This window comes from Hipposideros armiger, unplaced genomic scaffold (assembly GCF_001890085.2).
Source record: "Hipposideros armiger isolate ML-2016 unplaced genomic scaffold, ASM189008v1 scaffold_777, whole genome shotgun sequence".
NCBI classification, from domain to species: domain Eukaryota; kingdom Metazoa; phylum Chordata; class Mammalia; order Chiroptera; family Hipposideridae; genus Hipposideros; species Hipposideros armiger.
This window is the reverse complement of record NW_017732127.1, coordinates 344,607-367,742: the sequence shown is the minus strand read 5'-3', so window position 1 is coordinate 367,742 and position 23,136 is coordinate 344,607. Positions and strand designations below refer to the sequence as shown.

The 23,136-nt window shown below is 36.7% G+C and overlaps 1 protein-coding gene across 2 annotated transcripts in view; it reads left to right on the top strand.

The window, feature by feature from the left end:
• The window catches only part of LOC109374017 (uncharacterized), a 92,028-nt gene that overhangs the window by 61,584 nt on the left and 7,308 nt on the right, over window positions 1-23,136 (top strand). Inside the window, exon 8 of one of the 2 annotated variants that reach the window (XM_019628273.1) lies at window positions 15,480-15,596. In XM_019628273.1, the coding sequence (XP_019483818.1) occupies window positions 15,480-15,596 (117 nt within the window). Of the gene's footprint in view, window positions 1-5,819; window positions 6,565-15,479; window positions 15,597-23,136 lie in introns of those variants that run through there. The other variant, XM_019628274.1, reaches the window with a different exon arrangement.

Sequence of the window (23,136 nt, the reverse complement as noted above, 5' to 3'; positions counted from 1 at the left end):
TGTGGGGAAAAGGGCACCCTGGTGCACTGTTGGTGGGACTGCAGATTGGTGCAGCCACTATGGAAATCAGTATGGAGGTATCTCAAAAAACTCGAAATGGAACTACCTTATGACCCAGCAATTCCACTCTTCAGTATTTATCCAGAAAAACTCAAGACATTAATTTGAAAATTGTATGCACCCCTATGTTCACTGCGGCACTATTTACAATAGCCAAGACTTGGAAACAATCAAAATGCCCATCGGTAGATGACCGGATTAAGAAACTGTGGTACATTTACACAATAGAGTATTATTCAGCTATAAAGAAGAAGGAAACAGTACCATTTGCAACGATATGGATGGACCTAGAGAACATTATGCTAAATGAAATAAGTTAGTCAGAGAAAGACAAATACCATATGATCTCACTTATATGTGGAATCTAAAGAACTGAATAAATAAATAATGTAAACAGAAATAGTCTCAGAGACACAGAGGAAAAACTGATGATTGCTAGTTGGGACGGGGGTGGGGATGAAGGAGAAGGGGAAGGGATGAGACAACATAAATTGGTAACTCATCAATCAACTTTTAAAGCAAGAATACTTTTTGCATTTGCAGGATCTGTGTGAGGAATAACATGATTTTTTGATAAACTTCAATGTCAGCACAGATCTGTGGATTCTTATCAAATTAATATGAAATGTAGCAAATATAGACAGAAATATGTTTCTTCTACTTTGGAAGTCAATTCATTGGAATTTCAGATATCTAGCTTCTTGATGAACCCATGGCGACACCTTTTTACTGTTAGGAAAAAAGCATTCAATGTCATTGAAAGGAGAGCATAGAACATTGCATTTGGGAAGAAAATAAGATGAGCTAAAGCTTGCATGGTAGTAGAAATTACAATTTTTGATTAACAAATTGTCAGCTTGGGGCACATGCCTTCAATTTTCAGCAATTTGAAATCCCAGCATTAATCAGCTTTTGTAGGATGCCACCCACTGTTCTTACAACAGTGAGGAGGGCAATAATGAAAAATTGTAGAATTGGCATTAGATCTGAGACCATACTTACTGGAGCGTCTTTGTTTTGTGTGAAGACTTTTTTTTATTATTCAGGAATTGGTCAAACATGCCATGTCTTCATCTTCTGAGTGCTTCCTTTCAGGACAATAAATGGTGCTAATATGTTGGCAAACCTCCTACCAACTAGACCTTTGATATATGTTGTATGAGTACATTAATATTAAATCAGAATTACAGAAACACAGGGAGCGTTCCCTACTCATTATTGTCTTTTTATATAATGCAAAATAAACCAAACTATCATGTTGCTCCCAGGAAGCCTAAACCATTTATAAGATAATGACTTTTGTTTTATAAATTGGTTTAATTTATCCATTTCTTTATTGCTTACTAGTTTCCTACAACATGCAAGGCGCTGCAGGGACTAAACAGATTCACAGGCAGGGCCCTGCTATGAAAGAGTTCACAGTATCCACATACACTCCATTGTTTGGTCCATATGTTTGTACTTCCTCTGTATTCTTGGTATGTTGAATAAATGTGCTGATATTCTTCATATGTGAATGTGACACTGCTTACTCCCCTGTCTGTAAGCTATTGCTTTGTGCTTTTTTCTAGCACTGAAGCAAGAAATGCCAGTTCATGTCTTCTTGGTGTTCTTGGTCTACCTTGGTACCAAACTATATATATTTTCAGAAAGACTTTTCAAGGTGAAGTGGTATATAGGCTATCACTTAGAGGGAGAGCAAAATAAGTTGAGTGATACTGAATTAGATATTGTGATCTGGTCAACTTCGTTATTGCCTATGACCATGAGAAGTTCCATGGAGCAAATAAGAATGTGAGATGGAAGTTCAATCTTTTGTGATTTAATGAAAAAAGCCAACCTGTGGATTGTTTTCAGTAGAGTGGTTTAGTAATTTGTGATGAAAATCTCAAACAGGAGGTCTTATGTTTGGGTTGATGACTATGCTTCAGAGGGTATTTGCGCTTCCAGAAATTTTAAATAACCTTTTAATTGGGTTGTTGGAAAAGTCATGACGTATTTTTCTCTATGTTTTTTGTTGCAAAAATGTGTCATGACTTTTCCGACAACCCAATATTTAAGAAGCTGTGTGTTTTCTTGTAGAGATAATTTATAGATTTCACTGAATTCTCTAAGACAGTTATGAATGCCTAGAAATGTTATGAACTATTGTCCTAGGTGAGGGGTTGGTGAATTTTTTTCTGAAAAGCACTGGATGGTAAATATAGATAGTGGTTACATAGGTGTATACATATACAGAAGTTCATTGAGTTTTACACTTAAGCTTTGTTCAGTTTACTCCATATAAATTATACTTCAATAAGAAAGAAAAAACAAAAATAAATAAATAACATTCATATGTGAAATATAATTTTTATAAAAGGGGACACTATTGTATTTTAGCTTATTATTTTGAAATTTCTGTTTTAACAAACCGTAGCCTAAGCTAGAGATAGGTTGGAGAACTCTGACCCTTGGGCTGTCTTGGTTTTGTAAATAAAATTGCATCGGAATACACCCACACCCATTTGTTTACAGACACTATGTTCTCCAAAGCTTAAAATACTCATATCAAGATATAGAATATTTCCATCATTCCAGAAAGTCCCCTCATGTTCCTCTTTAGTCATAATCTTCTCTTTTCCCCTGAAAGAAACCACTCTTCTCTCTTCTATCACCATAGCTTAGTTTTACCTTTTCTTGAACTTCATTTAAATGAGATTATAGAGCAGTGTGTATGTGTGTTTGGCTTCTTTCACTCAATAAGTTCTTGATATTAATCTGTGTTTTTGAGCACACAGATTTTTTATATAAATATCCTAGTTCATTGATGTCATTGTTCCTGAAGATCTTACTTGCTTAAATAGCAGGAATTTGTTGGTCCCTTTGGTGTTTGTAGTGCTAGACAGGGTCACAAGAAGATGCAGGAGAATACAACCTCCACCCTCCTTCCATTTGGAGTTAAACCACAAACACAGAAATTGCAACCCAAGAACTCTTAGTTACAAACAACATCAACAAATTGAAGCATGAGCTCTGAGTACTCTTTCTCATTGGATAATTTAAAGGTTTAAATGTAGTTTTAATGAGTGAGCACTCTTATTTCTCTTTATCTTCAGGTCAGCAGAAACTAATTTGGATTTGTAATATTATTGGCCCATAGAATTGTGGGAAAGTTTCTAATGTCCTTTAGTCCTGTGCTTCTCAGGTTTTATGTGCATATGAATTACCTGGAGGTCTTGTTAAAGTACAGATTATGATTCAGTTGGATTGGGGTGTGGCCTGAGAATCTGCATATCTGGCAAGTTCCCTCATAGTGCTGATGTTGCTCGTTTCACAAAGAATGTGAAACATTCTTTGAGTAGCAGGGCTCTCGTCTTATAATCATTATTGATATTTTTTTAGACCAGAGATGTTGGGGCAGTGGAAGTGAAAATTCAGAGGGAAATTAGATAGTTATGAATTAAAATGGATAGAAGTTTCTGAGAAACTGGAATAGTACATGAGGAACAGAAGATACCAAGGATGAATCCTAGAGGTCTACCTTATGCAATTAGATAAGTGGTGGTAGCATTCACTGAGAGAAAACTTGGAAGGGAATGTTATTTGGGAAGGAAATATTTGAGTGTGTTCTTGGCTGTTCTGAGTTTGAAGTGATTTGGGTTACATAAGTGGAGCTGTTGTTTAGGTATTAGAATATAAGATTCTGGAGATCAGAGGAGGCTGTGTCTGGAGATGTAAGTCTGAGAAGCTATGGCCATGGTTGACATCTAGAGATAGATTGTAGTGTGAGAGGAGAAGGGAATCTTGCTCTTAGCCTTATGGAACTCCACTAGTCAATGATCAGATAGAGGAAGCTGTGTCTGCAAAAGAGACTGAGAAGGAAGAGACAACGAGATAGGAGGAAAACCAGAAGAATGTGTGTGTGTGTGTGTGTGTGTTTTAAAGAAATGAAAATAATAGAATATTTTAAGAAATAGGCAATGGTTAATAGTGTCCAGTCCTGCTTAAAGTATGTGAAGTGAGGATTTAAATGTGTCTGTTGGATTTAGTTACTAGCAATCATTAGTGACCTTCATGAGTGTTATTTTGGTGGAATGACAGAGTGGAAAACCCAGACTAGCATGAAATGATGAATTAATGAGAAATAAGAAAATGGAGATAGAAAATAGAGGTTTTGTTCAGAGGACGAGAAATGGAGATAAAGTGATGACTTGGTTAGGATTGGGAGGTCAAAGGAGTCTTTTGATTTTTCATTGACAAGACTTGAACATGTTCAAATTCCAGTGGGAAGGATCCACTGGAGACAGAATGATTGGATATATAAGATGAAACAAGCATAGATGATAGTGTATGGTTCTGGAAAAGGCTGGAGATGGTGGCACCCAAAGATTAGGAATTGACTTTTGAAAAGAAGAGAAATGGTCAACTAGTTGAGAAATGCTTAATGTAACAGGAGTGGAGAGAGATGAAAAAAATATGTGGAAGGATATGGTAGTGGAGTGTTGAGCATGAAGTAGGAGGTGAGGTCATCGACTGTGAGGAAAGGGGAAGCTGAAACTGTAAGGGCATGTCTAAAGAAGAGTGACATAAATTTGAAATTACTGCTTTCGAGAATGCAGTGCATCTGCCAAACAAATGTAATAGGTTGCTGACTGTTTTTTTAAAATGTAAGTATGATATATTGTGTGACTTGCTCCAGTACAAGGTCAATGGACATGGCCAGTGTTTATGTGGTTCTGATTATGCCATACAAGAGAGACAGGACCTTGGGATACTGGCTAGATTTTCACTGGCCAACTGGTGGATCATGGAATTTGAGAAGTAAGAGAATAAAATGAATATTTTGTATATATATATATATATAGATAGATATTTGCATGATATTCTATAAACAACATTTGGTTCCTCCAAAGGTCTTGCTGCTGTTAGGTGTTGTGTGCTACATCCATCATAGCTGTGTTAAACACATTTCATATATAAATAAACTTGGCCCTTGAGGAATAAAAGAATAAAGTGGAGAAATTAGAAGGCTGATAGTAGGAATGAAAGTGAAGAAGACAGTTGTTTGGAGGCCCTGGTGAAGCAGATGAATGGGCAGAGTGGGAGTAGTTAGAAAATTAGTTTAAGTTGGAAGGAAAAGAAGTTGGGGTCTAAATAAAAGATGCCCTAATTAGTGATTCCAGAGTATGACAAAGTCTAAAGCCATGGAGTGTGTGGATGATGAGGCTCAGAGAAGGTCATAAGTGATGTGATTAGGAAGCCAAGATCAAGGTGTTAGATCACAAGAGTCAACGACTTGGCTATGGAAATCACTCAGGATACTGGCAGGACTTGAGATGGAGAGGAAGACTGTGACCATGTGCCAAAGGTTTTCATGAATGGTGGTGATTGAAGGACAAGGGAAGTTCATATGTAATTGGAAGGGTGGTAAGTGACAGCTAAGAGGAAGGGGAGAAGCTTTCATGCATGATGTGAAGGGAGGTAATAATTGTTGGCAAGTGATGATGGGGAGTACTGAGGGCAAATATTCCACGTCCTGATGTTGAGCTACGTGACAGGGAGAGAATGAATAGTCTCTGCGTGTGAAGGGTGTGGGAAAGTATTTGCTTCAGGGTCTCTCTGAAGGCAAGGTGATGCACTCTCTCTCCTTTCCTTTAGCAGACACGTTGATTATCAAGTGTTCTGTCATTGCATATATCATATTGATTAAAGGGTTTCTTATATTGCTTATTTTTTATTGCACAGACTCACCCAATGTTTCTTACAATATCTTTCAGTGGCTTTGCAGATACCATGAAAAGAAGACTGCTTCTCAGAGGATTGCTTCTTTCTTAATTTCCCCTGCTGATTGGCATATAGTTATGGTTCATGGATTTCTTTTTAAGGAATTTTATTTCTTCAAACAAGAATAATAAATTTGGGGAAAGAGTTTTCTTAAGCAAAAAGTTGGTCACTTCATGGAAAGTTTAAAGAAATGCTTATGTAAATTCAATACTTAGAATGTGCCTAAAGAAAAATCTATTGATATCATTAAGATCAGTATATTTTCCTTTTCTTTTTGTGGATAAGTCTTACAGGAATTTTCACACCAAGATTTCTGAGTGCTGCATTTGGTGGATTCTTTCATCAATTTAGCGTGATAGAAATGTCATTCTTGACCTTGTTTCTGAAGGCTGTTTTAACCTTACTAATTAAGCAACCTCTGAAGCTATTCAGTGAAGCTCTCTTGAGAGTGGAGGGCCTTTGATTAGGAAAATTTCCTAATTGAGTAGGATCTCTCATCATAAAACAGCCATAACATGTTGATTATAGTTTTACCACTAGGAATTCCATTGCTTAACACAATGGATTATCAAAATAATTTGATTAACCTAAGTCAATTTTAGCCTAGAGATACTTCGAACCATTGAAAAGATCAAGTCACCTTAGCAATCCTGGTGTCAAGGAAAAAGGATAGGCTTTTGATCATCATAGCAAAAATAAATATTGTACAATAGAGTTTGGAGTTTTATGTAATAGCAATCCTCCAGTGGTTGTGAATGTCTAATACCACTTTCTCTATGTCTCTCAACTTGCATTTTTTAAATTAAAATATTTGTTAAAAAAGAAAAGAATTGTATATAGAATTCCCATGTACCCATCACCCAGCTTTAATTACCAATATTTCTTCAATATTCTGTCATTAATCTTTTCCTTTGTTTTATTTGTTTGCTGTTATGATTCAAAGCAAATCCAAGATATATTATTTCATCCACAAACACTTCAATATTCACCTCTGTTAACATATACTTATGCTGATAAAATAACTATAAATGCTAAAACTTACATGGTGCCTTTAAAGTGCCTTTTTTCATTAGGTTGTCACAAAAAAATTGATAGATACTGTCACTTTTGAGCAGCTAAAAAGGAAATCCCAAACCCAGAGGTTTTGAGTGGTTAAATGATACTCTCAGGGGCTACTGAATAGTGACACTGGGTTTTAAACATGGGTCTCCTACAAATATTTAACTCAATTTTACTCTGCAGCAGATGTGACCATATTAAGTAAAAAGGTATTCCTTGGGCACTTGACTTCGACTGCTCTGGGCAGAAGTTCTTTTTTTAGTCCCGTGATACCTGGGTACAAACAACTAAAGAGGGTGAGAGTAGCCAGAGGAATGGGCCACTGAGGTGTGTATTAAGCATGCCTTTTATTCTGATGTTTTGATATCTGGGGCTATCGGGAACTTAACCCTGTATTTCCCCAGGAGCAATGATTGAGTATATGCTAATCCAGTGTTTGTAGTTATAGAACATAACCATCATGAATAAGGAAAATCAACATGGCTTACATTTGCCATGTTGGACACCATGCTTACTGAATTTTATTCATCTATTGATTAAATTCACCAACTTGTTTCATGTTGTCAGCACTATATATTCACTTCTCAAATGTGATATTAAAATGCAGACTTTCCACCATGAAAAACTAAAAATGTCACTCAGGTGGTTTAGGGATTTGCTCTTGTGCAGAGTGTGATATTGTACTGATTTTTTTTCCCCCTATCTCAGTCTCCACAAAATAGAAGTATTTGGCTGCCTTGCTCTTACCTCCAGGAGTATAGGTACCCTGGTCCTGCAGTGTCCACACCTGCAGAACCTCAACATTGGGAGAGTCCCCAAGGTTTCTGAGGCCTGCCTGCTCAGAGGCCTGGAGAACTTACAAGAAGTAACTGCGCTGAATGTTGCTGGCCTCAAAATGGTGAGACTCCTTGGATTCAGACTGAGTCTTAAATTGGGTTCCATGTTTCTATGTTTTCAGAGCATAAAATGAATAATGTTTCCGTGGCTTTCCTGCCTCATCATGAAGTAATGCTTTGAAATGAAATGGGCATTTAAGGGAGAAAGAATCCCATAGTACTTGTGTGATAGAAAAGATTTGGACCTGAGATTATATCTTCTATTCGAAAGAAATATTTGAAACTGGAAGAACAACTATGATCTCCCTAAGGAAAGAGTGCTATGTAGTTCTGAAGTAGGTAATAGCTCTAAAAGCCAAGCCATTAACTGGATCTTTTGCTGTTTTTGTAACTCAAATAATATTTATGGTAATTTAATAAAAGTATTGAACAAAGAAGAGATAATGATAATATCTATCATTTAGTGAGCCCCTCCCATGTTCCAGGAACCGTACATGGCACTTGTTACACACATTAATTCATTAGCTTGCCATCTTTCCTGTGTGAGAAGTAGCATTGTCCCTAATTTATAGGTAGAATCATGGAGATTCTAGGAGTTGGAAAAATACAGTACAGGTCACAAAGCTGGTAAGCCTGGACCCAGATCTGCTGATTCCCTTCCACCCCCTTCCCACTGATTTCCTTCTGTGTGGAAGGAGAAGGGAGTTTGATTTTTTCCTTCACATATGGTTAGCAAAATATGACGTGGCCACGGGACAGGCTGATTTTCACAAATTGAATGCTGATTGCAATTCTGTGAACTTGTAGTACGGTACTTTCTGAGAACAGATTGTCATCATGCTTTTTGATAATGGTTGATTGGAAGCCAGTGAAAGAATGTTCTGATGTAAGCAATTGAATTATAAATTTTATGTGCTCGTTTTCCTCTTTTATAGCTCATCTTAGGCTCTGAAGTGCTCTTGCCTTGAGCACTGCTCTGAATGAAGTAATGAGGGAAGGAAAATACCGTATTTCTTTTTATTTTTAATCACAATGAAAGAAACTCTCCATTAAAAATTGACAGTCTGTTCGTAGCTTGCTTGATGATGTATTTCGATGTTTTTGGGGAAGTCTTTTACAAACTCAAAATTCGGGAAAGAAATAATTTCTCATTCTTAGTCTCTTTGAACTCAAAACAGCGAACTCACATAGCAACAATAGCTTACTCAATTTCTAGGCATTCACTTCTAATCCATGAAGAGCTTTCCAATCAGCATACGTGTGCCATGTTGGATTACTTGATATCCTAAATAAGATGATGGATGTTGTACAAGGGCAGAGCCTGTTACTTAAATTATTTGAGTCTCGTTCAATAAATGCTGTATCACTATAATATTTGAGGTTCCTTAGTTAATCTAAGTACAAAATGGGATAAGCACTTCATGACCCTGATTTCTACATTCAAATGGTGATTCTGTAGATTCTGGAACTAAAAGAGACAGACAAGAGCACAGATTTGGAGCCCAGCTCCAGAAGGTCTTTGGGCTGTAGGTGTTGATCAAGAAGTAAACCACAGTTCCTGGCATGTGGTCCATGCTCCGTAAATTTATGTTAACTTAATGGCTGGGCTGCGACCAGGCTACAAAAGCTATATTACAGTAAATTATGTGTCAATTAAAATTTGACACATATTTTGATTAGGAAAATTTGTGTAAATTCAATACTTAGAATGTATTGAATCAAATCTGATTTTGAATGCATAGTGAGGGCTTGTTATATTTTGGAACTTTGCCTGGAATTATTTAAAAATGAATATGTACTTCCTAATTTGTCTTCTCTCTAAGTTTGACTTTCTCATACATAAGGTTTCCTGAAAGTGTGGGTCACCTAAATGTATGAGAAAATAATTTAGCATAACATGGTATCCTGGACAGGATCTCTCCTGTGATTTTTCCATCTTTTATATCCCAGGAAATCAAAGACCCTTTATGATGTTCTCTGATTGTCAAGCTTTTTAGTAAACTCTTAAGAAGAGTCACCATGGAAGAAGGTTATACTCTCTTTGCTCTTGAGACTGGAGCCCTTGTGGTCCAGATGGAGTTCAAAGATTGAAAAGTGGGCTTTTGTACTCACTTACATAGAGAGCATCAATGTATATGTGCACTTAAATCAGACTACAACGGGTTAAGGAAATAAATACTACAGCATAATTATAATACATGATACGTAAATAGATGAATAGATAGAACATAGATAGATACAGATATATGCAAAGACAGAAATGGCCTGATACAGATTGAGTGGGTGAAGGCTGTAGGACTTGATTTTACTTCTTTGTGGGTGTGTATATTTATTTGTGTATAAAGGAATAGGACTTCTAAAATTCTGCTATATTATAAATTATGAGAGGGAAAATCAAGGTCTGTGTGCAGTGCGTAGCACCATCTCAGTTGCAATTATGTGATTATTAGTGATTTTTTTATGGTAATGATGGTATCAGGGAGAAGAATAAAATCTTCCTATTAATAGAGTACTAAGTACTCATTAACATGATAGTTAAAAAAACATGAGCAGTAGTTAAAATAAGCAGAAAAATCACATAAAATCTTGGGGTTAATCAAAAGTTAGATTTTACTTTCCTGTGTTTATTAGGCTCCAGTTTGGTGCATTTTGATCCTCAATTTTAGTGTTTCATAACTCATTTTATCCTAATAATAATTTAAAACTCAACATACTAGGCTTAAACTTAACATTCATTTTAGAATCTTATAACAGATTCCATTTCATATCATTAGTTTATCAAAGTCTCTCTCACTTTCTGATTTTATTAATGAAGAACCTGGGAGCTTGCATCAAGATGACTGACTCTTATTAGTTTAGTTCTCAACTGACAGGGCTTTGGAAAAAATATGGGCTTTGGAACCATCAGTCCTAAATTTGTCAGCCTTGCCATTTACTTAGGGGCAGCCTCAGAAAGACATTTAACTCCCAGACCCAGTTTCTTTAGTTATAAAGTAGGGATATTAACATTGGTTTTTGTAGGACTATTGCAAGGACTAGAATTAGTGCATATAAAGTTTATAGCTTGGAACCTGACATACCTTTGACAGTCCTCAAATGAGAACTGTTAATACTATGTTGTTGCTGATGATGACTATAACACATCTGAAAGTATGCACATTTTAATTTCTGATACACTTGATTCATTGCCCTGTTTTCTCTGTGCAGAGAGCCCTGTGATTGAAAATAAGTTCTTACTTGTTTCCTTCTGTAGATGAGCAATCAGATCATCCATCTTATTGTGATGCAGTGTCCTAAACTGGACAGTCTGGTCCTCAGCTCCTGCGCTCAGGTAACAGACATGAGCTTGGTGGAAATCAGCACCTATCTGCGAACCCTCAGGTACTTTCTTTTCTGTGAGCTATCCAGACCCCAGCAACGTGATCACATTATTCTTTAGGACTGTGGCTTTGGTCTCTTGATTTGTCTTTATTGAAATCACTGGACTCACCAATACGCTCTAGTCAATGGATGAATTAGAAGTTGAAGCTCTGCCTAATACATTTTTGTGTCTTGGCCAAGCAGCCAGCATCACTCTATGGAGTGACCTGACCCGTCAACACTGACTGCAATAGAATGAAACAGAATGGAATGGATGTATGGCTTGTGGATATGTGAGATTTTGTTTGACCAAAGATTTTTTCTGAAGGGAAAATTTAGGAAATGATTTCAACAACAGCACTGTGTCTGTTCTGTATTTCTTTTTAAATTGTTTTTAAATTTATTTTTATTTAATTTTTTATTTTATTATTAGTTTAAAAAACAATGCAATAGTTATACTTTTCACCCCCACAAAGTGACAACCCCCACTAATTAACCACCCCCCCATGTCATACATATTTATTACAATTCTATTGACCCCACTTCCCACACTGTACTCCACATCCTGTGACTATATATATATATATATATATATATATATATATATTCAATTATAGTTGACTTACAATATTATTCAATGGCAGCTTCAGATGTACAGCGCAGTGGTCAGGCCTCTACACCGTCCATGAAATGGTCTCCCTAACAAGACTTGAGTCCATCTGACTCCTAAAAAATATTTACAAGATTATTGATTATACTCTCCAAACTGTCTTTCATATCCTTGTGGCAATATTGTAGTTAACAATGTATGTTGTATTGTCCCTTCCCCTTCTCTCTTATCCCAACTCCCCTCCCATCTAGCAACCATCAGTTTTTCTTCTGTGTCTTTGAGACTATTTCTGTTTACACTGCTCGTTTATTCAGTTCTTTAGATTCCACATATAAGGGAGATCATATGGTATTTGTATTTCTCCAACTGACTTATTTCACTTAGCATAATGTTCTCTAGGTCCTTCCATATCGTTGCAAATGGTACTATTTCATTCTTCTTTATAGCGGAGTAATACTCCACTGTGAAAATGTACCACAGTTTCTTAATCCAGTCATCTACTGATGGGCATTTCGGTTGTTTCCAAGTCTTGACTATTGTAAATAGCACTGAAGTGAACATAGGGGTGCATATATTTTTTCAAATTAGCATTTCTCTGGATAGATACCTAAGAGTGGAATTGCTGGGTCATACGGTAGTTCCATTTCCAGTTTTTTGAGATACCTCCATACTGATTTCCATAGTGGCTGCACCAATCTGCAGTCCCACCAACAGTGCACCAGGGTTCCCTTTTCTCCACAGCCTCGCCAGCACTTGTTTGTTGATTTATTGATGATAGCCATTCTGATGGGAGTGAGGTGGTATCTCAATGTGGTTTTTATTTGCATTTTTCTAATGATTAGTAAGGTTGAACATTTTTTCATATGCCTGTTGGCCATCTGTATGTCCTCTTTCTCTAAGGGGCCTGTCTTACAATATCAAAAATGGTTCTGCTTCTTCCTTTCACCATCAAATATAAGCAAAAACGGGCATAGTGTGGAGAGGTAAGGGGAGGCAGAGTAGTCAGAGGAAATGCTGTCCATAACAGAAACGCACTTCCCCATGAGTATTCACCAGAGAAAGGTGTTGCATTAAAGGTGATGTTCTAAAGATCTGAGCCACAGCAGTATTTGCTTAATTTATTTCTATCTCATGACCCTTTTCTCCATTTTTTTAACTCAAAATTACAGAGCTGCAAAGGATAAAGGGAGCAATCTTTATGTAACATGGTGTAATTAGCCTCTGTTCCAGTTGCTGTTGCTGCATTACAAACCACTCAGAATTGAGTGGTGTAAAATAACCATTTTATTAGACTGACAGATTCTGTGGTTTGCAAATTTGGACAGGGCATAAAAAGGATAGATATCTTATCTCTATTCCACAATGTCTGGGACGTCAGCTGGGAAGATTCCAAGGCTTGGATGACTTCATGGTTGGCTGTAGAATCATCTGGAGGCTCCTTTACTCACATGTCTCGCATCTGGACAGAGATGGCTTAAACTCTGAACTCAGCCAATACTGTCAACTGAAGAACCTACACATGGCCTTTCCTTGTGGTTTGGGCCTCCTCACAGCATGGCATCCTCAGGATAGTGTAACTTCTTACATGGCAGCTTGAGCATGAGTATCCCAGGAAACAAGGAGGAAGCTGCATCATCTTGGATGAACTTGCCTTGAAATTCATGTAGTGTCATTTCCTCTGTACTCTATTGATTGAAGGAGTGACAAGTGTGCCCAGTTTTACAGGGGAGGGCATATAGATATCACTCTCAATTGCAGAAATGTTAAAAAATTTTGTGACCATTTAAAAAATGGCCCTTGCCCATTTTAGAGTTCAGGCACCAAAGAGAAAGGATCAATAACATTATATAACTTCTAAATTAATTATAGACTTTGAATTATTGAGCTGAAGAAAACCTTAAAGATCCTCTAATCCAAACACTTGTTTAAAAATAATGAGGATATTATCAAGGCCCAGAGAGGTGCTGTGACTTGCCCAAACTCACACAGGTAGGCAATGGCAGGGCTGGTGTTAGACCCCTGGTCATCTAACATGAGCTCTTTTACCACACTGAATGAGTGCTAGCAACTGAGCAACACTCACTTCAAACAGTTCTCTCTTGCATGGAAAAAAATTTAGGAACAGCAAATGACACCAGTAGTGACATCAAAGATTACATAAAATAGTGACCACCACCATGACTGAAAACATGGAAGACAGAGTAACAGCTGGAAAGCCATCCATATGCCACTTTTCTAATAGTATTGCCTTCTATTTGATTTTGATTACCACTCTCACAGACACACATATATTTAGTTATCATAACAACTCTAAACGTTAAGCAGTTATTCCCATTTGTTTTTCAAGGAAAATTGTGGCCCAAAGGAATAAAATCACTTGTCCAAATATGCCTAATTAGTAAATGACAGTATAGACCTCCACATCAAGTCATTTGGCTGCACTTCTTATGCTATTTTTTCCTAAATGGGAAAACTGTTTTTAATCTCTAATATGTAACATGTGGAAATAGGGGTACTTTGGTTCTATGCAAGTTTGCATCCTAAGAGGGAATGTCATGAAATGCATTGTGGAACAAGGACATGAAAGCAGCCCTTCTGACTCCAGTCCCTGAACCCACCTGGAGCTTCCCACTTCCTGAGAATGCTCTCTGGCCTTTAGAAGAGGGAGAAAGGGGGCCGGCCGAGTGGCTCAGTTGGTTAAGAGCTCGCTCAAGAGTTTGAGCTCTGAGCAACAGCGGTTCGAGTCCAGCCCGAGCTGAGCAGCCGCTGAGCTGCCAACAGGTAGCAGGATGGCTCAGCTTAAAAAAAAAAAGAAGAGGGAGAAAGGAGTATAAGGCAAGCAGTGCCCTTCCTGCTGCCAGCAATGCACCCCTTCTTACAGGCTCCTACTGATGGCGCCCAGCCACTCCAAGCCGAGGTTTTCAGAAATGGGTATTTGCTTCCCTGGAGAAGCAAGGCAGGTAAGGTATGGTGGTTTCTGGAAATAAAACCTAGAAGAGAAGGCCCTGGAAGTGATTTTTGTCTCATAAACTCCAAGGGTTATAAACCGACTATATAAACTCTACAAGGTGACTTTAGAAATAGATGAAAAGAGATTAATAATATATCATATAAATAACATAAATGATAAAAATTAATAGTATGGTTATTATTATACCTGTGGAGATGTTTATATACAAGCGGTTCTCTATTATGAAAACTGAAGCTATTTTTGATCTTGTAAAAATTTGACAATGATTTCTCAAATAGTTTTTCATTTAAAAAAGTCATTACTCTGTTTCTTGGTTTTGATATTTCAAAATACTTAAATGAAAATAGCGAAAACATTTGAGCTTTATTTGAATTCTGATCATGGAAATCTTGTTTAATTTATCTTGAATACCTTTTTAAAATAACTCTCATGATCAGAACATTCTATGAAAATCTAGGTAAGCCTAAACTTGTTTAGATACTTAGAGCTCATGGTTCTTAACCAATTACATGTGGGGAGCACAGAAAGCACAGAAGACAGCTCTGTCTCTATTTAGGACAATGAGACCTGGGCAATGCACAAAGTGATTTGAGTTGCATTGGTATGTGTCTTCTTTTTTTATGTTAATTTTTTTGCTATGTGTCTTCTTTATAAGAGCAAATAAATTCCAGTGAAGTGACCTCTCTTCTCAGCTAGTTAGTTAAATATGAAGCGAGTGTTTCTCCACACCAGCTCTTGACCTGCAAGTTAGAAGGGCAACTGAGTGTGCCAATTTGTGAAAAGCACTTACTAAATTCTTTTTACTTAAATTCTACAGGTATCTCGATGTGAGTGGATGCCAACAGGTAACCAATGCAGGAATCCATGTGTTGGCAAGAAGCTGCCACCAGCTCAAGTATCTGGACCTAAGTTCTACAGGAATAAGCAAAAGAGGGTAGGAAAATTTCAGATTATCCTTTTTATACAGTTGCTTTAAGAAAATGAATTATGGACCGGCCGAGTGGTGCGTTGGTTAAGCGTTGGCTTGTGGCGCCAGCTCTGAGCAGCAGGGCCCCAGTTCGGATCCCACATTAGAGCCAGTGATGTTGTGCCCTCTACAGATAAGATGGTGAACAACAGCTGGACCTGGAGCTGGGCAGCCCTGAGTCACTGGCAATGGCGTAGGCTGTAGTGGAGCTGCAGTGGGCTCCTGTAAGCTACTGTAAGCTACCGTAAGCTTCCGTAAGTGGCCAGCAGCTGGCGTGAGCTGCCAAGAGCCATTGTGAGCGACCGTCCAGTGACCAGAGACCAATCTGCCTCACTGGGAAGAGTGCAATGATAATACCAACATGGGCCAGTGAAGTGATGTCCTCCACAACTAGACTGAAGAACAAAAGGACAGCAACTTGTCTGTTCCCTTCCCCCAATTCACCAATAAAATATTAAAAAAAAAAAAGAAAATGAATCATGAGTTAATTACCCATTTCAGTTTATCATTTTAAGGGCACCATTGTGAGTCTATAATGTAGATGATGACCTGGTAGTCCAAAAAAGAATCTCTATAGATTCTTGAAAGAGAAAAATCCATGACAAATAAAAATATAAATGAAGATTTATCCATTCATCTGAGGGGAGAGCTGTTTGCTAAGAGGGATATATACAAATGATATATTGTGTATAGTCTGGTATGAACTGTTCCACAAACTTGGAACTAAAATATGGGCATAATTTTTTACTCTCCTAATTAATTGCTCATTTAAGCAATTCCGCCTCATTTATAGGAAATCAATTTTCTTCCTTTTTGGTCTACCTCCTTGCTAAATTATCCTGGAATCCTGGAAGTTTACAGAGTCAAAAGAAGAAGAAGGGTCTAAAAAAGAAAAAAAAAGAAAAAAGAAAAAAAGAAAAGAAAAAATAATAAAAAGAAGAAGGGTCTACCCAGTTTCACCCAAATGAAGAGACTGGAAGCTTATGAGCCCACTACTGTCATTGCTTCCAAAGGGTTGATGCTGGAGACGCATCCTTCACAGTTTAATAGATTCCGGGGTCCCCTAGTGCAGTGATGCTTATGGATCCAGATGTCCACTGTAACCAACTTGGTTCTCTGAGGGAGGGTGGTCTCAATACCTCAGTTCTAAGCAGTATGCCCCAAGACTGGGATCTCAAGGTTGTTCCTACTGGTGTTTAGTTCCTTCGATTTCCTTACACAGCTACCTCCCAGGGTATTAGTCGACTGATTACAGCTGGTTTTGACACCTGTCAGTTTATGGTTCCTGAACCACCATCTTTCTTTCTTTCCTCCATCTTTCTTTTCTCCACAGTCAGAATTTCCTTTTAAATTCTTAAATCATAATCACCCTTCCCCAGGATACTGGAACTAACTGAACACTTTTCCAATGGAGGCTACTTCAGTCATTCCAAAGGGCCCTACATTTATCCATCATTTAAGTGAGGGAAATTCTCACTTATGCTTGGGCACAGGGCTACTTTTACTATTGTTGAATAAAGTCAAATGTACAATGTAAGAAACAAGCAATTGTAAGTATCATTGTCATTCCTGTAAGTAATGTTAATTAGCCAGAACCCTTGTTAAAACAGCAATATATAATCAGGTATAATTGACCCATATTTTATAATTGCAAGCCTAGAGCAGGATGTATACACTAGCTGGATACTTTGTGAATACTTTCGTTACATTTGGTCACAGTCACTGTTTATCAGGATTTTTAAAAAAGAAAACTCAGTATTAAGGTAGTAAAAATATAACATACTAATTAAAGCCAAAAAGGAAAGGCTGTTGTGTGCCTAGGTGCTTTTATTTATTTTATTTTATTTTCAGTTATAGTTAACACTCAATATTATTTTATATAAACTTCAGGTGTACAACATAGTGGTTAGACATTTATAAAATTTATGCAGTGATCCCCCATTTAGTCTAGTACCCACCTGGCATTATATATAGTTGTTGCAACATTATTGACTATGTTCTCTATGCTTTACTTTACATCCCCATGACCATTTTGCCACTACCAATTTGTATTTCTTAATCTCTTCACCTTTTTCACCCAGCCCCCCAACCCCCCTCCCCTTTGGCAATCATCAGTTTGTTCTCTGTATCTATGTCCTGGGAATATGGAAAACCATGTGTATGTGCATGTGTAAGGCTGTGTGCATGCTCATAAAATGCCAGAGAAAGCTCAAAAACACTCACCACTGGTTGACCTTGAGGTTCCATGCAAGTTGGAAGTAAAAGCTATGGCAGAGTTGAAAGCTGCCAGTCTGAATGTTGAAGGCATGTCCTGATGTACACATAGAGTCCCTCCATAAAGACTGAAGGATGTAATAGTTCCAGATATTTAGGGAACATTCTGTCCAATCATTAAACACTAAGCCGAGCAGAGACTTCAGTGGCCACTCATGACATAGAATACAGACTTTAAAGAATTACTTCAGAAAAACCACTAATCAACAAATGCCAACAAAAACTAAAAATAGCAATAACAACAAACCCTGGGGAGGAGGAGAATTTGATTTCCAGCATTGCCATATTATATTATTTAAAATTTTCAGTTTTTAACCAAAATTACAAGACATGCAAAGAAACAAGAAAGTGAGGCCTATACACAGTGGGGGAAAGCAATTAATAACTGTCTTGGAAGAATCTCAGACATTGGGTTTGCTAGATAGACCTTAAATCAGCTATTTTAAGTATATTCAAAGACCTAAAGAAAACCATTTTTTAAAAAACTAATGGAAAATCTAACAATGTCTCACCAAATAGAAAATGTCAATAAGGAGAATTATAGAAAGGAACCAAATAGAAACTGTGGAGTTGAGAAGTATAATAACTGAAATGCAAAATTCACTATAGGGGCTCAACAACATATTTGAATAGGCAGAAGATAAATTCAATGAACTTGAGGATACATTAATTGAGATTATATACAGTCTGAGGAAGACAATGAAAAAGAATGAAGAAAAATGAACAGATCCTCAGATACCTGAGGGGTATCTTTAAGCAGATGAATATATACATAATAGGAGTTCCAGTAGGAGAGGATAATGGGACAGAAAGAATATTTGAAGAAATAGTGGCCCCAAACATCCCTAATTTGATGAAAAACATTTCATATCTGAGAAACTCAATGGACTCCAAGTAGGGTAAAATCAAACTCTAGATTCACATCTAGACAAATCATAATCCAAATCTTGAAAGACAAAGACAAAAGAGAATCTTGAAACCAACAAGAGAGAAACAACTCATTACCTACAGATGATCCTCAATAGCTCATAGAAACAAAAGCAGCCAGAAGTCAATAGGATGACACATTCAAAATGCTGAGGGGAAAAAATAACTAAAAATTCTATATCTGTAATTGATAATGTTGTGAATATTTTGTAGGGTGTCAGGTGGTCACATGTCTTGCATCCTGAATAGGGAAGAGGCTTGATCACTGCACTGTACACCTGAAGTTGATGTTGTATAATATTGTATGTCAACTATAATTGAATATATATATATATATATATATATACACACACACACACATATATATATATATATATATAGTCATGGGACATGGAGTATAATGTGGGAGTGGAGTCAAGGGATTTGTAATAGATATGTATGATATTGGGGGGAAGTGAGGCGGTGGATTGGGGGAGGGGGGTTGTCACTTCGAGGGGTAAAAAGTATAACTAGTGCACTGTGTTGTACAGCTGAAACTAATTCTAAAAAATGTGTATTTCATAATAAAAAATAATTTAATAAAAAAAACTAAAAAAAAATTCTATATCTGGCAAAACTACCATTAAAAAATGAAGGAGTAATTAGAACATCCTAAGATAAACAGAAGCTGAGAGTGTTCTTTGCTAGAACACCTAACTGCAAGAAAGACTAAAAGTGTTCTTCAGGTGAAATGAGAGGACAATAAATAGTAATGCTAATCAACATAGTAAACTAAAGAGTACTGGTCCCCTTTAAGGGTGTATATTTTAGCAAATATGTTCTTGAGCTCTGAATGACCATCTTGTAAAAATAGTAATTTATAACCTTTATTTTTGTTCTTATTGGTTAATTCTTGAACCTTTTCGAAGTAGTTAAAGTTGCTGTATGATTTTAAAAGATTTATTCTGCTTCTTCACATTCCCCGTAACACCTAGCTCATTTAATATGGTATTACGCCTCAGTGGGTAAGCTCTAAGTAGTGTTTAGTCTGTTGCTTAAAGCATCCTATTTGCCAAAGACTTTTGAAAGTTTTTTTTGTGTTTTTTTTTTAAGATAAAAATAACGAAATAAGGGGCCTTGAGGAGATGTTGGTTTGGAACGTGTGTAATGTAAAGGGTCACAGGCACATCATTAATTGCTATTTGAAGTTTTGCCATATTTTTTTGTGATGTTTAAGTTATTTAATCTCATAAAAATTGAGATTTTATATCTGTAAAATGATAATAGTTTAGAATAACTGAATTTATAGTGAGTCAACCCCCTAAAGAAGTCAATGGATACCCCCCGTACTGTTTTTAGTTTAAAGTGATGTGCGGGGGGCAGCGGGGGGGAGGCATGGCGATGGCTGTGGTTTACTGGAAGCAGTTTTAGTTTCCTGAGCACATTAAATGATGTTCTTGTACCTATTTGTTGTTATTAGCATATATCATTTTAAAATTTCAAATAAAAGACTGACTTGTGGTTAGGTCTTCATTCCCTGGATTCACAAAGCTGAGTGTTCCTGAAATAGATGTAGCAGTGCAGTTCCTGTTATTTAATTTATTTGGCATATTTTAAATACTATATGATAAACTCAAAATTATTATGGTGAGCTATTTGCAGTGAGGGATAGAAAACAATATCCAAGACACATTCTTCCCTCAAGGCATTATCATCTAATATGAGAAAAAAAATATCACATGCACATGCAAATATCTAAAAGGAATACACATCCTTTGAAGAAGAAAGAGATTGTGTAACTTTAAGAGTGGTGGTGACTTCTAGGAAAAGGGTTTAACCTCAGATAGCCACTGAAGCACTGGTATTTTAGGAGGGCATAAAAAAGGATTTAGGAGGGCATAAAAAAGAAAAGGAACTCCAGGTGAGAGTAAATTGTGATTTATTTTTAACAGTGTACTTTTGCCAAAAGCTTCCTTACACATCAATTCCTCCCCAAAATCCTGTGAAGAGTTTAGGGCAGGGTTAATATTCCCACCCATGAAATAGGACATTTTAAGCCAGAAAGCTACTTGAGATCTTTCCAAGTTAGTTAATGGAGGATGGGGATTGTAAAATTGTAGACAGCTGCCTGTATTTTAATGATCTGCAAGCTGAAAATGTTTTGTTTTGTTTTTACAACTTTAAATGCTAATATTTAAAGAGTTATATAAGAACCTAGATGATATCTTTGATTTTTATCTCTTAGCCTGTGATTAAATACAAATTAAATCCTGCAAAGCCTAAAGTACTTAGTATCTGTCCCTTTAAAAAAGAATGTGTCTACCACTGATTTAGGATCTTTGTAATCAAATAAAACTTCTTTAGTTTATTATAATGAAATTAAGACACAGTGCTATTACAATACATTTAAATGTGGATTATCATGTAAATACAGTTTTGCATCTGTCTCTTTTCCATCTAAACTTATACCATATTCTCCTTATTAGCCATGATTTTTTTCAAAAACATTATTTTGATGCTTGGTTGATACTCCATTATAGAAATGTGATATAATTTATTTAAATATTATCCTATTGTTCAATATTAGATTCCTTCTAATTTTACTATGAGAAACAACACAGTAACAAATACCCTCATATACAAATATTTCAATCTGATTATTTCATTGGTATAAAGCCTTAGAAATAGAATTACTAGTTCAAAAGTTATGAAATAAAAGTTTTTTTAACATTAATTCAGAAGTTTATTTTAAAATTTCTGATTAGATATTTTCTATTGATCTTTTTAAAATTTATTTATTATTATTAGTTTCAGGTGTATAAAAAACAATGCAATAATTATCCTTTTCACCCCTCACAAAGTAACAACTCCCCTCCCCCCATCCACTGCCCTCTCACCCCCAATGTCATACTTACCTATTACAATTCCATTGACTCCATTCCCATACTCTACTCCACATCCCGTGACTATGTGTATATATAATTATAGTTGACATACAATATTATTCAACATCAGCTTCAGATATACAGTGTGGCGGTCAGGCCTCTACACCGACTATGAAGTGGTCTCCCTAACAAGGCATAATGAGTCCATCTGGCCCCCTAAAAAATATTTACAACATTATTGATTATATGAAATAAACATTTTTAAGGATTTCAAATAAATATTGCTAAATTGCTCTCAGAAAAATCTGTACAGTTTATTCTTCTGATAGTAGTGTATGGAAGTGCCTATTTGCCATCCCCATTGGAAATATCCATGCTTTCTTAAATACACAGCCAGCATTAGGTAGGGGTGTCTTATTTTGATTTGCTTCACTGATAATTCTTAACATTAAAAAAATTTTAATATTCTTAATGGCATTTTGCATTACTTGATTACTTTTGTATTTCATGTGGGTGTATATGTGAAGGTTTGGGGTTTTTTTCCCCCTTTTACTATTGAAAGGTACATCTTGTTTTCATAGTTTTGTAAATATTCTTTATAGATATTATAGTATTAATGCTTGGTCTTTAAAATATTTTGTAGATATTTGTCCAAGTATATCATTTTATAAAAAGTTTTTCAGTTGATTCTATTGTGTTTTCTTGATATATTGAGTATATTTTAAGGTAGAATATATGAGTAGGTACAAAATACACATGCTTTAAAATGTGTTGCAATGATAAACGTATATAGTTCTTAAACTTGAAAATCTCTGATTAAAGATAATATATGAGGCAATCATTTACCAATTCAGAGAGTCACACATGAAGCCCTTTATGGAACTCATCTGCTCTAAGGAGGCATTTTAAGGTATGACCCTTTGATGTTCTAGAAGAAATATAATGACTGCACTTGGTTTCTTTTTTTTAAAGATTTTTATTGGGTAATTGGGAGGATGGGAACAGTGCTGGGGAATTAGGGGAAAGGGAACAGACAAGTTGCTGTCGTTTTGTTCTTCAGTCTAGTTGTGGAGGACGTTGCTTCACTGGCCCAAGTTGGCACCATCATTGCGCTCTTCCTGGACGAGGCAGATCAGTCGCCGGCTTCTGGACGGCCGCTCACTGCGGCTGCTGGCCGCTCACACTGGCTGCTGGCTACATACGGTAGCCCATGGCAACCCACTGCCACAGGGACTGCAGCCTATGCAGTCGCCAGCGACTCATGGCAGCCCAGCTCCAGGTTGAGCTGTTGTTCAGCATCTTAGCTGTGGAGGGCAGTGTCACTGGCCCTCATATGTGGATCCGAACCGGGGCCCTCTGGCATCCCAAGCAAGCTCTTAACCATCGTGCCACTCGGCCGGCCCTGCACTTGGTTTCTTAATGTGAAACTGTGTATATAGTAA